General features: G+C 60.4%; 1 protein-coding gene across 3 annotated transcripts in view; it reads right to left on the bottom strand.

The window, feature by feature from the left end:
- SCARB1 (scavenger receptor class B member 1) overlaps positions 1-15332 on the bottom strand; it is a 67831-nt gene that overhangs the window by 22931 nt on the left and 29568 nt on the right. For all 3 annotated transcript variants that reach the window (XM_037051881.1, XM_037051880.1, XM_037051879.1), the window contains 3 exons: positions 4183-4340; positions 1842-1983; positions 120-323 (listed from right to left, as the gene is read on the bottom strand). In XM_037051881.1, the coding sequence (XP_036907776.1) occupies positions 120-323; positions 1842-1983; positions 4183-4340 (504 nt within the window). The remainder of the gene's footprint in view (positions 1-119; positions 324-1841; positions 1984-4182; positions 4341-15332) is intronic.

Genomic DNA, 15332 nt, shown 5'->3' with positions numbered 1-15332 from the left:
ATACCCGCAGTCCCCAGGGCTCCCCAGCCAGCTCCAAAAGCAAGCTGGTAACTGGTGTCCAAGATGTGCTGAGGGAAGACAAGACACAGGTCCTGAACCTCTCACTGGGCCATACTCACCTCAGCAAACAGCCCAAACTTGCCCTTCACAGGGAGCATGTTTGGTAAGTACTTATTGATGAGGTTCACAAGGGCGTCGTCATAGCCCCACATGATCTCGCCCACCGTGCGGTTCATGAAGGCACGCTGGCCCAGGGTTGAGAACGCCAAGGTCATGAACAGCTTCAGACCTAGGGGCTTATTCTCCAACATCATCGCTGCACTCTGCAGAGCAAGGGGACAGCATGGGTCAGAGGCTGGACACAGCTAGGACCGGAAGCCAGGACCTCCCCTGGACCAGAGGCCAGTCCTCAAGGCAAAAAGCCCACCCAGGGACACGTTTGGGTCCAGGGAGGGCCCCTGCATGGGACAGGAGGGTGTCTGGGGTGTCCAGAACCACTCCCTGGTTCTCTGGCAGGAGGACTGCCTGCGCTCTTGGATTCGCACAGCCCCAGAGGAAGACACACAGCACAGGCCTAGCCAATGAGAAGCCCCCCTCCTTCCAGCAGTGATTGGTTCAGAAAGGTGCATGTGGCCCAATCAGAGCCAATGAGCCACAAGGGAACAATCTGCTGGGCTGTCGGGTAGAGAAGGAAGGTCCCCCTATTGGCTCTGAACCTGGGATGCACAAGGCTATAACCACACAGATGAGCCAATCTTCTGGTGCATAAACCCAGTTTCAGGTGTGGCTTGATCCAGGGTGCAGCATTGTTGCCCAGAAGTGTCAACCCCTGCCCTTTTCGCCCAGTAACAGGAGCCCACAAATTCCGTTTTTGCTTATGTAAGTTTGAAGCATCTTTTACTGTCACCTTGTAAAAAAATCCTTAATGAAGACGCCACTCCCTTATCCGCTCCCTCCTAAGCAATGAGAGTCCCAAACGCCTGCTCTCCCCAATATCTAGGTGCTTGAAATACAAGTGATGTTCTCGTTTTTGTTTTCCTCTGAAGATACCATCTTGGCACTTGGTTTATCTTCTTAAAGGGACCCCATCCCAAAGCCAGTCTCCCTGTAGAACAGTGAGCAGAACCAGTTTCCTAAGACATGGGTTAATACAACTGGTTCCCTGGCCACTCACCAGGGTCTCCTTCACGCTGACGATTCGTGAAAGGGTCATAAACGCACCATTGTTTAAATGTCACAAAGGGATAGAATAAACTAGAAGGTCCTGGGGGCTGAGTCTAATGAGCTTCCCTGGTAGACGGCACGTCACATGTGTGAGCACGTGTGCCTATGGATTGTCACATTGCTGGGGAATGAAGCATGTCCTGGGCAACTCTCCTAGAAGCTGGGCCAGGGATCCAGCCCTGGGCCCTCCCCTCCCCGGGCCTTGCTGTGCAGTGCCTGCCCTTTGTAACGGGCTGCAGCCGTGAGCGGGATGCTGTGCTGAGCCCTGTGAGCCTCCTGGCCAGTCAGCGACCCTGGGGTGGTCTCAGGGGTCCCAACAGACACGGCGAGCAGTGAGTCCATCCAGCTGTCGCTGTGACTGTCCCCTGCACAGAACGGGGGGCCCTGCCCACACCCTCCCTCTAAATGCCACTGACGGTGACATGGCCTAGGGGTGCCCCTTTCAGCCTCCACCGGGACCTGCTTTTGGAGATTTCAGAAAAGGGCAGAACAATGACTCTGGCCAGCACCCTCAAACCAGAGACCAATAGATGTGCCCAGGGGACACTCGTGGGGTTAGGAGTGTGGCCCGTGCGCCGCCTGGGGCGGGGGGACAGGGACAAAGAAGACAGCCTCACCAGGATCAGGATGTTGGGCATGACGATGTAGTCACTCTCCAGGCCATTGGACTTGTCGGGCTGAAACTTGAAGTTGCGGATCTCGAGGAAGGACACTGTGTCATTGTCATTGAAGGTGATGTTGGTCTTGTGCCGGAACTCCCTGCAGAGAGGGGGCCTGAGGTCAGCGCCCGCTGCGGGGTGGGGTGACCCCAGGTTTCCCCTGGGCCCATGGGTGTCTTTGCACGTCTCCAACCTGCCAGCGCCACCTCCAAGCCCAGTCACCCCCCACACCTGTCCCACCACAGGCCACCCACTGCAGGACATGGTGCCAAAGCCTCCAAAAGGCTCACCAGCCACCCCAGGGAGCACCCCAGGGAGCACCCCAGGGAGCACCCCAGGGCCCGACAGGTCCCCCACGCCTCCATCAGGTCTCCACTCACACCGCACCTTCTCAGAGAACCCACCCTGATCATCACCAGACCTAAAACGAACACAGCTCCGGACCTCCACACCCTGGATACCCCATCTTGATGGTTCCCCAAGTTGACTGCAGGCACCCCAGTGCCTTTTTGTCCTTTCTGGGTCCCCCGTGCAGAAAACAGTCACCTACGTCCTTTGGGGCTCAGGAGATGTTTGTTGAATGAATGACCGAATGCATGAATGGGTGAGTGAGTGAGTGAATGGGTGGTGAATGGGGGAATGAATGAGTGGGGGGATGCACTCAGCTGACTCTGACCAGACTTTCTGAGCCCAAACCTCCCACACAGCGGCTGAGATTTTGTCCCCGGTTGCCCAGAACCCAACTTTGCACCTTGAACAGCCCCACACACTCTGCCCAGGCGGTCCCCAGAAAAGCCAGGGCGGGCCAGCCACCGCTCAGAGGGGGACCCTGGGCGCCACCCGCCACAGTGGAAGGTCCAAGGCACGGGCAGGGCAGGCAGCCAGGCTCAGGGACCCGTCGCACCTCGACCTCTCCCCTTGTGTGACAGGGCCAGCCAGGTCCCCTCTGGGAATGATGGTGTGGGGGGCAGGGAGCCCATGGGACGGGCAGACTCCCAACCCAGTGGGAGCACCTACTGGCCGAGTCCCAGGGGCACTGTGCGCTGGAATGCGCCCTCATCACGTCCCTGTGATCTGATAACTTGGTCAGGTGGCTGTTCCACCGCCATCGTCCCCAGTCCGCAGAAGGGCAAGAGGGGGCTCTGGGTTGGGGGACGGCCACAGCCAGGCATGAGGCGAGGCCCGCGGCTGAAGCCCGAGGCTGAGCCCTGGATCCGCAAGTCCACAGCGGCCCACCCTGTCGCAGCCCGCCCTCCCTGTCCCCCAGCCTGGGCACGTGGTTCCTCCTTTCCAGTGCTCTGCTGCGTCCCAGTGCTCTGGGGACAGAGACGGAGCCCCCAACACAGCCCGCCAGGCCCCTCTGGCACAGGCTCTGGCTCCCGGCTCCGTGCCTGTCCTCTCCCCGAAATGGTGGCCTCCTCCCGCCCAGCCCTGACTCCCAACCCCAGCCCCGAACCCCACAAACACTGACGGGTGGCCCGGCCCTCTGTTCTCGGCAGACAGCTGTCGTCTCTCTGCCCCCGTGCCTCCACACCGAGCTCCAAAAACACCAGCTTGACAGAAAAACGGCCCTGTGGCTCTCACGGCCACGGCTGCCGCCGCCGCCGGGCCCCTGGCCCACTCTCTGCCCTCCGAGCCCTGCCCTCGGCCCCAGTGCATCCCGGCCAACCACAGCAGCCTCCCCGCTGCCCCTCACACACAGCCCACGCTGCCCGGCCCCAGAAACTCTGCACCCGCTGGCCCCACAGCCAGCAGGGCCTCTCTCCACGGGCCACTCCCGCCCTCGCAGAGAAGGCCAGGAGGCCTCACCAGATCCCACCAAAGAGGCACACGCGTGTGGACACACACAGAGCGCCCCTCACCCGCTGGACTCTCACAGCCCTTCACGCCCACCGCCGGCCGTCCCGTGACATGTTTCCTCCCTTCCGCCCCAGGATGGCAGCTCTGAGGGCCGGGGCCTCTGTCTGGGGCCCTGCTGTTTCCCTGATGGGTTGGCTTATAGTAGGTGCTCAATAAACGTGCTGAATGACTGAGAGACTAGGGGGGAGCTTGGAGACCCCCGCCCCTGCCACTGCAAGGGCACCAGTTTGGGGAGCAGTCCCCGCTTGCCTGGAGACCAGACGTAGGTGCCCTCCCCCGCCCCCCAGCACCGCTGCCTCACCGCTCTGTACACTGAGCCCCACCCTTCCCCCTCCACACCTGGCCTGCCTCTGAGGTGATTCCTGGGTCTCAGAACTGCAGCCCCCCCACCCCGTCTGCTCCGAGACACCCACCCTGCCAGGGCCACCTCTCTCCTTACCTGTACACGTAGGGCCCACGCTCCCGCACCTGCGGCTTGTGGCCCTGGAGGATGTCCTTGGGGTTGACGATGTCGAAGAAGTAGACCGAGAGGTAGAAGGGGACAGGGATGTCCTTCCACATGTTGAAGGACAGGCTACTGGGGTCGATGCGCACGTTCTAGGGGGGCAAGACAGACACACCCTTGAGGAGGGCGACCAGGGGGCCCCATGCCCACCTGCCCACCACTCAGCTCCAGAACAGCTGCCCAGAGCCGGCCCTCATCCCTGGCGCCCTCATCCCACAGCACGTCGGGAAGGCCGGTTTACACCATTACAGTCAGTAGGTCATCTAGTCACGCTGGGTTCTCTTGTGTTTTAACAACAGCCTGAGCAGGGGACCCTGGCCAACGGGGGCCCTGTGCCCCATGGACAGGTGGCGGCTGCCGCTCTGTGGCACCAGCAGTCCAGTGTGCCATTCATTTATTCCCTCGCCCAACACACGTGTACTGAGTGCCTGGCACCTGCAAGGCATTCTTCCGAGAGCTGGGGGCAGGCGAGTGAGCCAGACAGGCCCCGAGCCCCAGCTCCGTGGGGCCTTCGTGCCCGGGGAGGGGAAAGCGGGGGCTGTGCAAACATGGCGAACCTGCAGGGGTGAACAGAGCTGCGGGTGAGATGCAGGCACCGACGAGACCGCCCACCAGACTGAGAGCCAGAGGCGGGGCGGCGGCCCACGTAGCAGCAATGACCCGTGCAAAGGCCCTGAGGTGGGGAGGCGCCGAGCCAGAGTGTCTGGGGCCAGTGAGGAGGCTGGTGTGGCTGCGGCACAGCCTGAGAGGGGCTGGCAACGAGAGCTGGGTTCCTCAGAAAGCCAGGAACACAGAGATCTCTATAAAATCGCCTGATGGATGGAGTGTGGTAAAAACTTGATTTTTCTTAAAAAGTCAAAGGAAACAGGCCTGAAACCCACCCAGCAAGTTCAATAGTCAGATTCTCCAGCCTCCAGTCTCTGCTTTGCCCCTGAGCTCCACAGACCTCTGCCCCGGTGTCCCAGGAAGGTCCCCCTCAGTCCCGCAAGTGCCACCCAGCAGGCTCACGTCCCCTCTGAGCCCAAACCAAGAGGACGGAGCAGCCCCTCGGGTACACGGCAAAGCCAGGCATCCAGGGAGGCCAGCATTGCACCTTCCCGCTTCTCTTGGATGCGGCCTTCCAAGACAGGATGGCCACCCTCACTGTCCCCACACAGCCACGTCCAACAGGCGGAGGCCCTGGAGGAGCAGAGGCTGAAGCGGGCCGCTCAGGCCCGGCCCCCCGCCCCAACCCGCAAACTCCGGGAAGAAGCCAGAGCCCAGCCCTTCCCGCAGGTTGGTCGCCTGAGCCTCAGCGTCCCCCTCTGTACCGCGCGCGTGGACCTCAGCCATGGCTCATCGGGCCTACGCAGCGTTTAAATGGAGAGAAGTCGAAATCATGGCCAAGAATAAAAACGTTGGCAGGAGGCGTTAATGTAAATTAGAGCTTTCAGAGTTGTCTTGAAAGCGTCAGACTCGCCTTCCAGTGTGATAGCCGTTGATCGACAAACACGAGTCCTGACCCGCCGCCATGGGGAGCTGGAGGAGCGTGCGACACCTTGGCAGCCAGGAGGCACCGGGGCAGTGACTCAGAACTTGATGGAGCAAAGCCTCGGACAAGCCCAGCCCGGGGGGGCACCTGCGTGCCAGGCCCTGCCCCCAGCTCTTCACCACATCGTCCCCTCCCTTCCAGGACCCCTCCAGGGGCCGCTGCCAGTATTGTTACTGTGTTTGTTTCCTTGTCACTTTCAATGGGCACGTGAGAGAGTGATCAGCCTCGCCCCCAGGAAGATCCTGCTTTGGTGGAGGAGGTGGCGGCTAGGGTCCACGGTGCTGATTACGGCTGACCCCTTCGGTGGGAGGCCAGGGCCAAGGGTGCAGGATGGGGGTAGGGGAAGGTGGTCTCTGTGTGCAGTGGTAGGGAGCAGAGGGTCTGTCCCCAGCTCCGTCCCAATGTAAACGAGGTAGTAATCTGGGGCCACGAGGACAACTTGGGCACACACTGGGGACGCCTCCTGCCCTCCGCACCGTCCCCTCACTCTCAGAAAAGACCTGCGCGGGGTTGGTAACCAGGGGCCCCGCCTGCCCTGGCCGCCCTGGGCCCTCTCTTCGGGGAGGGAGACAGGGAGGCAGCAAGCCCGGGCTCCTTCCTGTGCGTGTGCACGTGCGTGTGCACGTGTGTGGGGGGATAAGAACACACATGTCAGATCTGCCCTCTTAGCAAGTATCTGTATGCACAGCCCGGGGCCGTTAACTACGGGTGCTCTGCAGTCCGGTGAGTCTCCAGGACCTACCCACCGCGAATGACCAGAACAGCAGTGACCATCATAAACAGAGAGTGTGCACCACGGCTGGCGTGGCTCAGCTGGCTGGAACTTTGCCCCGTAAACCCAAAGGTCTCGGGTTCGATTCCTGGTCAGGGCACGCATCTGGGTTGCAGGTTTGGTGCATATGAGAGGCAACTGATCAGTGTTTTCTCTCCCTCTCCCTCCCTTCCCCTCTAAGCAGGTCCTCGGGTGAGGATTAAAAATAAATAAAAGCACACCCTGGCTGGTGTAGCTCAGTGGAGTGAGTGCCAGCCTGCAAACCTAAGGGTCGTGGGTTCAATTCCCAGTCAGGGCACAGACCTGGGTTGTGGGCCAGGTCCCCAGTGGGGGGCACGCAAGAGGCAACCACACATTGATGTTTCTCTCCCTCCCCTTCTCCCTCCCTTCCCCTCTCTCTAAAAATAGACAAAATCTTAATCAGTAAGTAAATAAGTAAAAATACGATGGATTTTTTCAATGGGATTTAATCAGAAAATAAGGAGTGAGAGCAGACATTCGTGGTGGTGACAGATGTGTGCCTTCAAACGCACGCAGCAAACACATCCAGTGACATCTGCAGCTTTTCTTCAGGTCAAGATGTCACAATAAAATGGTTTTGAAAGAAGAGCTTCCGGTTTCTGCCCCCCACCCCCGGACACATATCTTGGCAAAGGGAGTTGGGCCTGGAGAAGCCTCTGGAGTCCCGGAATCCTGTTGTTTGCCTCATCCACTGGGTTGCTTTTCAGATAAACTGGTCTAACCAGTAAATCCCCAGATATAGCCCAGATGTCTCCCCTCCTCTCTCTCTCCAATGAAAGGGAATTCAGGGCTCTGGGGTCCCGCTCCCTCCCAAGGCTCTCACCCACTGGGAATGGTGGGTGGCCTTCGGGCCGCGTGACCGCGAACAAGTCGCTGATCTTCTGTGCACCTCGGTTTTCTCATCTGTGAAATGGGCGTGGCGGCAGCATCCTCCTCCCAGGGCCCCTGTGGTGTCTAAATGTGTTCATGAAGGTCGGGTGTGGAGAGCAGGGCCAGGTGAGGATGAGGATTAAAAATAAATAAAAGCACACCCTGGCTGGTGGAGCTCAGCGGAGTGAGTGCCAGCCTGCAAACCTAAGGGTCGAGGGTCCAGGACTCTGGACACAAGGTCAGCCATGCCGCCCCTAGGCACCAAGTGACCGACCCCTCCCCCTCCCCTGCTGCCGCCCCACCCCACCTCACGTGGGGACCAGACTCCGCAGTGGTTTTGATTTGCAGGCCAGCGTTCTTTCGGCCACAGGAGAGCAGAGGCACCTGGACCGGGCAGCTGACCAGATCGCGGTGATTAGAAATCTGACCACCGGGTGGCCCGCATCACAGCCTTTGGTCTGAGTACCTGATTCTGTCCCCACCCTCTCCTCCAAGGTCAAAGATTCTGTCCCCACCCCTTCCCCCGGGGTCAGAGATTGCAACCCAGGACACACAGCCTGGGGGAGAGGGACAAGGGGCGCCCCTCCCTCTTATCCAACCCATCCCTAGAGAGCCAGGAGGGCTTTCTGGAAGAGGGGCCCTGGGAGCTGGGCTCGGACAAAGAGCTGCGCTTTGCCAGGAAGAGACGGCAGGAAGGGCGTTCTTGGCCGGGGACACAGGCCTTGCGAAGGCTAGGAAGGAAGCTGGCAGGAGCCCGACTAGATGTCTGCCAAAGACAAGTACGTTTAAACAACATTCCTCAAAATAACCCGAACATCTGTCAGGAGGCAAACGGCCACCTCCCCCCCCAACAGTGGAACCTGACGCCCGAGTAGAAAGGTGCTGAGCGCTGGCAGACGCCGCAGCACGCGGCACCTCGAAAGCAGGCGGGAAAGGCTCTCACAAGGCCAGACGGCACACACCATGCGCTCCATGACTTCGCTGGTGTGACATTCGGGAAGGGGGACAACCTCGGGGACAGACACCGGGCCGCAGCTGCCAGGGGCTGCGGGAGGATGGAGGAGACCGAATGCCAAAGGGCGTCAGAAAACCACTTGGGGCGACCCCAGCGCCTCGTATGTTGAGGTTGGCAGCGCCTCATATGTGAGCGGTACCTGCCTGATAAAACGCGACCAGTTGTTAAGTGTAAGAGGATGAGTGTCCGGGGTGTATTCTGAAAATAGCAGGCTAACATTTTTTGACAGTGTCCCTGAGACAACTCAAACAAATACTGTGCCAGCCACCCATTTAAAGTGCGCCATCCGACGGTCCTCGCACGCCCAGAGCGTGCGGCGCCACCACGGTCGAGTTCCAGAGCAGTGTCATGGCCTGAAACGAAAGCCTGCCCCCGCCCCGCCGAGCCCGGCCCCCGGGGATCTACTTTCTGTCTCTGGATTGGCCTTCTTCCACATACACAGAGTCACGCGAGACTTCAGATGTGTCCATAACACTGTATGCAGTTCTCGAAAACAAGCAGGGTACCCAAGGGATACCCACTCGTGGCTTCTCTCACTTAGCATAAGGCTCTCAAGGTCAATGCCATTCCTCCAGGCTACGTGCAGGGTGCAGTACAGGAGTCTGATCTGCCCGGGAACCCAAATCAACAAGTGCAGCACTTTCATCACGCCTGCCAAAAGGGACATGGGTGGGCCCACCTGCCAAAAGGGACATGGGTGGGCCCACCCGGGTTCGAGGCAGCCCAGCGAGGAAGACAGCCTGCATGTGGGTCAGTGGGGGAGTAATCACACTCCGGCCAGTGCACTCAGTGTCGTGGGCGGTGGGCCTGGACTGCGGCGGACCCTGGCACAGGCTGCCTGGCACAGGCCGAGGGAGCCAGACCCCAGAGAACAAAGGCTGTGTGGCTCCACTGGGGCGCGGGGCCCAGAACAGACAAGTCTGGGGACGGAGAGCAGGCGCGCGGTTGCCAGGGAGCGTGGGGCTTCCTCCTGGGGCGACGGAGACACTCAGTCACCAGGCGTTGAGGACAGTCGTGCCGCCTGGTCACCGAACTAAATGCCACCGAACTGCACGCTTGTAAATGGTTTAAATGGGCGGTTTTATGGTAAGTAAATCTACCACAAATTTAAGAAGATTAACTGCAAATTAAAGTGAGATATTTTCCAGGAGACGGACACAAATTAAGTCACCCGGGGAAAACCACGGATGGGCAAAGTCGTGGGGAACTGGACACCCGGGTGGCGGCGGTCAGCACTCTGGAGTGTGGGCACGGCTGGGAGGGTCAGAGCTGAGGTAATGCCAAGGTCCCCCACTCTCGGCACAGGGCACAGACGCTGCCCGCCCGCGCCCCCCGCCCCCGGAGGGCCACCACCTGCACATCTGGGCGAACTGACTCGGAAGCTTTGCAGAAGATGGCTCACCTTTCCAAGCATGATGTCACTCACACTCCAACGACACGGGTCGATACTCTGACATCCCATCCTGCCCCGACCCTGGTTCTCAGACGTGGGTGCCACTCACCCCAGTCATTCGGAGCCCACAGCCTGAGAGCGCTGCCTAGAGAAACCCCCACGAGCAAAAGAAACCCGTGTAATCTTGACAACCCAGGTCACCCCAATGCACTTAATTTAAAAAAATTAAAAATCGCCTGAGCCCGGGAAAAAAAATACATGCAATAGTTCTGAGCATAGAAAGCGGGGCTCCCGCACACGCTTTCGGCAGGGAGAGAGGCAGGCTCAGAAAGACGCTGCCGGTGCCCGCCGCTGGGCCTGAGTGTTTCAAACACACACAGCAACGTGCCGCTGCTTATCTCGTGAACGTGAACACCAAAGCTGCCGTCTCAACACCGGCCAGCAAGCTCCCGGTCTGGTCTCTGCAGTGCCACACCCCGTCACCGTCCTTGTCACTCAGCCCACTGGCTCAGATGCAGGTACAGGGCACATGCCTGCCCCAGGGCCCTTGCACGGGCTGTTCTTGTGGTTTTCGATGCTCTTCCCGGGGTAGCCGCGTGGTCGAATCCCTCACCCCTTCCAATCTTTGCTCACACGCCCCCTGCTCGGGAAGGCCCACCCTGTCCGCCTGCAAATTCCTGGACTCCCGAGGCCGCTGTTCCTTCCACGGTCCTTGTCGCCTTCCAACATATGTTGTGACTGACTATGTCTGTTGTTCAGCATCTGCCTCTCCCGCTCGATGGTAACGCCCCAAGGACAGGATTCTCACCTGCTTCCCTCTTCCGTGGATCCTCGGGGCCCCAAACAGCGCTCAGCCCGGTGCCCAGCAAACACGGGCGCTGGTGGGGGTGGAGGGAGGAGCAGACGCAATTCACGTGGGATGGGAAAGAATGAGAATTTCACACACGTTCATTTTCAGCTATTTGCCTATTTTTCATCAAAGCCACTGTTTTCATGAAATGTTCTGGCCACGCTGGCAGTGACCCACCAGGCCAGGCCACAGCCTCGGGATGGGGTTCAACGGGTGCTCTGGCTTGGGCCACCGCCCAGTCTGTCCGAGGGCTCACAATGGGCCCTCGCACCCCGTTTCCTTTGCAGGCCAGGGGGTGCCAGAGGCGCAGCGGAGAGCAGCTGTCCCTCCCTGCGCCTGCTGGGGAGGGTCGGGTGGGATGAGGCGGCGGCGGGGGAGTCCCAGGAAGAACACTAAAGCTGGGTGCAGAGGACAGGCCCGTCACGGCAGGGGCGGCGGCCAGGGAACACCTCTCCAAGGAGGTGACATTGGAGCTGAGACTGGAGGAGTCAGGCTCCAGCAGTGACTGGCCCGCTAAGAAAGACACCTGATTTTCAATGCCACACTTTCTTCAGCTATTCTAGGTGCGGGTGCCGCTTTCTGTGGTGGGATCTTTCTTGTTTTTTTCACTCCGCCCCACCCACGTGTCTCTTTCTGTGTTGAAAGAAGCCCAGAATGGGCATTCTCAAAGCGGGACACCTGGGTCACCTGGAAGTTTCTCCCTGGTCACATGCGGAGTCACGAGGAAGGAGCTACTACTGTTTCAATCGTCATTCCCCTTTTCAACGTGGCCATGAGAGCATGTCCCATCACTCGTGTGACCCGAGGTCGAGGTTGGCACTGTGGTTGGCGCTGGGGCCAACAGATGTGACCTGGCCCTCCTCCATCGCTCCCTAGCTGGGCGGCCTCAAGCAAGAGGCTTCCCCCTTGGTGCCTTAGTTTCCTCATCTGTTAAGTGGGAGTGGCGAGAGCCCCTCCCTGGCAGGGCTGTGGGTGAGACTTAGAGACAGTGCTGAGCGAGGGCACACAGTAGGTGCTTCGTATGAGGCAGCTGTAGTTATTGCCGGGCTCCCCACCGCCTTCAAGTACGAGCTCCTGTCCTCGGCACTCGAGGCCTTGCCTCGGTTCCACGACACACGCCCCTCACACTCTGCAGCACGAGTCTGCCCAGGGAAGGCCACCCCCTTCACTGCTTCCCGACACACCTCTTTGGTCCCGCCTCCCACACATCCAAAACCCCGCTCATCTGGTGCCGCCTCCTCCGAGAAGCCTTCAGGAACTACCTCCAGTGAGCCCGCTCTGATCTGATCAAGATCCCCGTTCCTTCTCTGCACAATCATCGGCCTGAGACAGAGGCCACTCGGGAAATTCAAAGACTCAAAGGTGAACTAGAAGGTTTCCCTGCCCCCGAGAAGCTGGGGGAGACTTGGGGAGCAGGAGACGGGCATCCACCGACTGGGTAGCTGAGAAGGCACTTCTGCCCACTTTGGTAAATTCTCAAAGGCTCATTTCACAGACACGGCCCCTGAGGCACCACGTTCAAACGTCTCCCTGAGGTCACAAGCGCAGGGAGGGACCGAGCCATGAGTTCTGTGGCCACATGCAGGCCTGTGACCTCACGCTTCTCTGTCAGGCCTCCCTACCAGGTTCCCCACCCAGGGCAGCCGTCAATCATTAACCTGACCAAGCTGCTGAATTGCAAAACCGGATTCATCCCCGGAGATAACAGAAAGCGGGCTACAGAGGAAACATCTCTGACCGGAGGGGGCCGTGAGGCAACACTCCTGGATGACGCCCAGTTCTGGGACAGGACCAGACCTTGCCAACTGCAGGCCGGCCAGCAAGTCGCTCAGCCCCCGCCCTCGCTCCAAACCTGAGGGCTCCAGAGGCATCCACAGTCCCGTGGGGCCCAGGAACCCTGAGAGGGGGGCGGCCTGGGCGGACTCAGCCTGGGCCTGGGACCACACCCTTGGCTAATGTGCCGACACCTTTAGATTTAAAGTTGCCAAAAATAAGAGAAAAGCTTTTTGTAGGACCCCAAGAACCTTGCTAAGACAGCAGGGTGGGCTGCGTAAGCTGAGTCATCCTTGCCCCCTCCATCTCCCTCCCCACCTCCCCTGCCGGCCTTCGGGGACTGTCCACTCTCTCCAGCACAGCGTCGCTCACTCAGACCAGCCCAGCGGCCTCCTCCCTGGTTTCCCGCGTCTGCTCCTGCCCCTGGCCGGTCCCCCCACAGGGATTGGGTCATTCTGCCGCTCCGACACCCCCCATCATTCCTTCTGTGTCTCAGGGTAAAATGCAAACCTGTCACGATGGCCTGTGAACTCTTGCACCTGAGATCGGGCACCTGCCCACGTGGGTACTCAGTTTCAATTTTTTAAAAAGAAAAAAATTAAAGCAAATTGCCTTGGTGCTTTTCAGATGTGTAGTACACCCCCAAGGGGAGCCCTGGCCCACAAAGGCCCGACAAGGGGCCCCATTAGTCCGACTTCTGGAACTCTTGCCTGCCCCCAGGACAGCAGCCAGCAGACCCCCAGGGGACCCAGGAGAGAGACGAGAGGCCCGGGGCCTCTCTCTGCCAGCAAGCAGCCCCGGCCTATGGCCAGGATGCAGGGCCACCCCGCGCCTTGTTTGCAAACCCTCCTGCTTTTGCAACTCTAGTGGCCTCAAACGAGACACAGGGCAGGGCGCACCCTGGGTGGCTTCTGTCAAGCTGCACAGTGGGGCCGTTGTTGTCGCACTGGGACCCTGCACAGCCAACCCCTCCCAGGCCTCCTTCCGACTTCTGAGACCAAAGGGGAGCCTGGCCCGGCCTCAAGGGGGCGTGGGACACAGACTGAGGTGCACCCGGAAAGCGCAGCTGACCCACCAGCGGGGCAGAGGGGCCCTGGCCGGCCGGCCTCCCCGCCATGCCGGGGAGGGATCACCAAGGCAGGCCGTGGAGGGGCTGGCAGGCTCCCACGGGACTGACGGGGGTGAGCAAAGGTCAGAGGTCGCAAGGCTTTGGGAGTCCTAGGGGGTCCCAGGAAGCTTCCCACACTCCCTCAGCCGCTGGGTGGGGCCACGACAAGGGGCAGGGCCCCGGTGGTCTTCAGAGCGTGACCCCAGGGCCAGCAGCCTCAGTGGCGCCTGGGAACTGGATCTAATGCAGGTTCTCAGGCGCAGTTTCAGACCCACTGCCTCGGAAACTCAGGGGCTGGGAACCCGCCCTCTGAGGGGTTTGAAGAAGCCCCTCGGGGCATCTGTGTTCGGTCAAGTCAGAGACCCACGGCGTGACTGACACAGATGCACCCGTGCCCCTTGGGACCCGGGGACGGATGGGCGTTGGTCCAGATGACACCGACCAGAAGGCAAGCGCCTCTGTGTCAGTAACAGCAGGTGAGGGCCCTGACCACACTGCTCTCTCGCTTTTCCTGCACATTTGAGGTTCTTCATAACAGCCGTGATGTGTGGCCAACAGAGCTGTCCACAGTCATGGCCACGTGTCCCTGGTGGAGGAGGGAGAAAGGACGGGACTGGGGCCCGGTCCCGCTGAGACCTGAGATGTCCTTTAGCTGTGGGGGAGGGGCCTCCCTTGGACCCTTGCCCAGCCTTGGACACCACAGGAGCCACCCCTGCGCCCCCGCAGCACCTCTGGGCCCTCACAGCCGGGGTCTGGCCGAGCTGCGGCCGGGGAGGCCGGGGAGCGTCCAGGGAAGGACCCAGGTGTCTGCGCCCCGCCGACAGGGGCGTCAGCAGAGGGCCCCTCACCCCCGGCCGAGAGTGACGCGTGGCAGTCCCCAGCGGCTTTCCCCACAGATGCCCCCAAAGTCTGGGTGTCAGGACAGTCCCCACGCACCGGGAGACCGACCCTGTCCAGTGGGGCATCAGCGAGTGATGCCGTGAGAAGGCGGACCCTTGGGCCCATCCACGGTTGGAGGTGGCTCATTCCCCCAGCACAGGTTTACCGAGCCCAGACCATGCATGGGGCCTTGTGCCGGGCGTGGGGACGGCCGTGGTAGGCCCAGCAGCCGAGGTGCCACTCTCAGTGGCTGACACCCGGCAGTAGGAGGGACGGCTGTGGACAAGCCAGTGAGGGCACACGAAAGGCTCTGAAGGGATCAGGCCAGACGGGCTGACGTCCAGCGTCTGGTGGGGGGCAGGGTGGGGGAGCCTCTTGGAGAGGGGCCATTTGAGCCCAGGGACACGGGGTGTGGGAACAGCCTGCCGGGCAGAGGGTGCACGTCACCTCGAGGAGACGGCGGACGGGAGGGGCGCACTGGGAGGAGAGGAGACAGGCCAGCGGGGTTGGGGTGAAGGGACAGGGACGGTGGGGCTGTTTTCCGAGACGAAAAAACCTGGGGTGGGGGCAGGGGCAGTGAAAGCGGATGGAGAGTGGGGGCCTTAAACCCAGTTTTAAATTCTTGGTAGGACAAATTAATGACCAAAAAAAAAAGAAAAAGAAAAAAGATTAAAAAATTAGCCAAGGACTTACTGGAGATTTCTCCCCGAAAGACAGGCATGAAAAGATGCTCAGCGTCACGAGTCACCAGGCAAATGCCCATCAAAACCCCAGTGAGATGCCACCTCACACCCACCAGGACGGCCACTGTCAAAACCAAAGACAGCGGGCGGTGGCAAGGCCGGGCACTGTGGGTGGGGCGGCGGACGGGG

This window comes from Sturnira hondurensis, unplaced genomic scaffold (assembly GCF_014824575.4).
Source record: "Sturnira hondurensis isolate 20B ecotype Veracruz unplaced genomic scaffold, ASM1482457v3 Scaffold0007406, whole genome shotgun sequence".
Lineage (NCBI taxonomy): Eukaryota > Metazoa > Chordata > Mammalia > Chiroptera > Phyllostomidae > Sturnira > Sturnira hondurensis.
The sequence above is the reverse complement of the archived record's forward strand: the minus strand, read 5'-3'. Positions and strand labels throughout refer to the sequence as shown.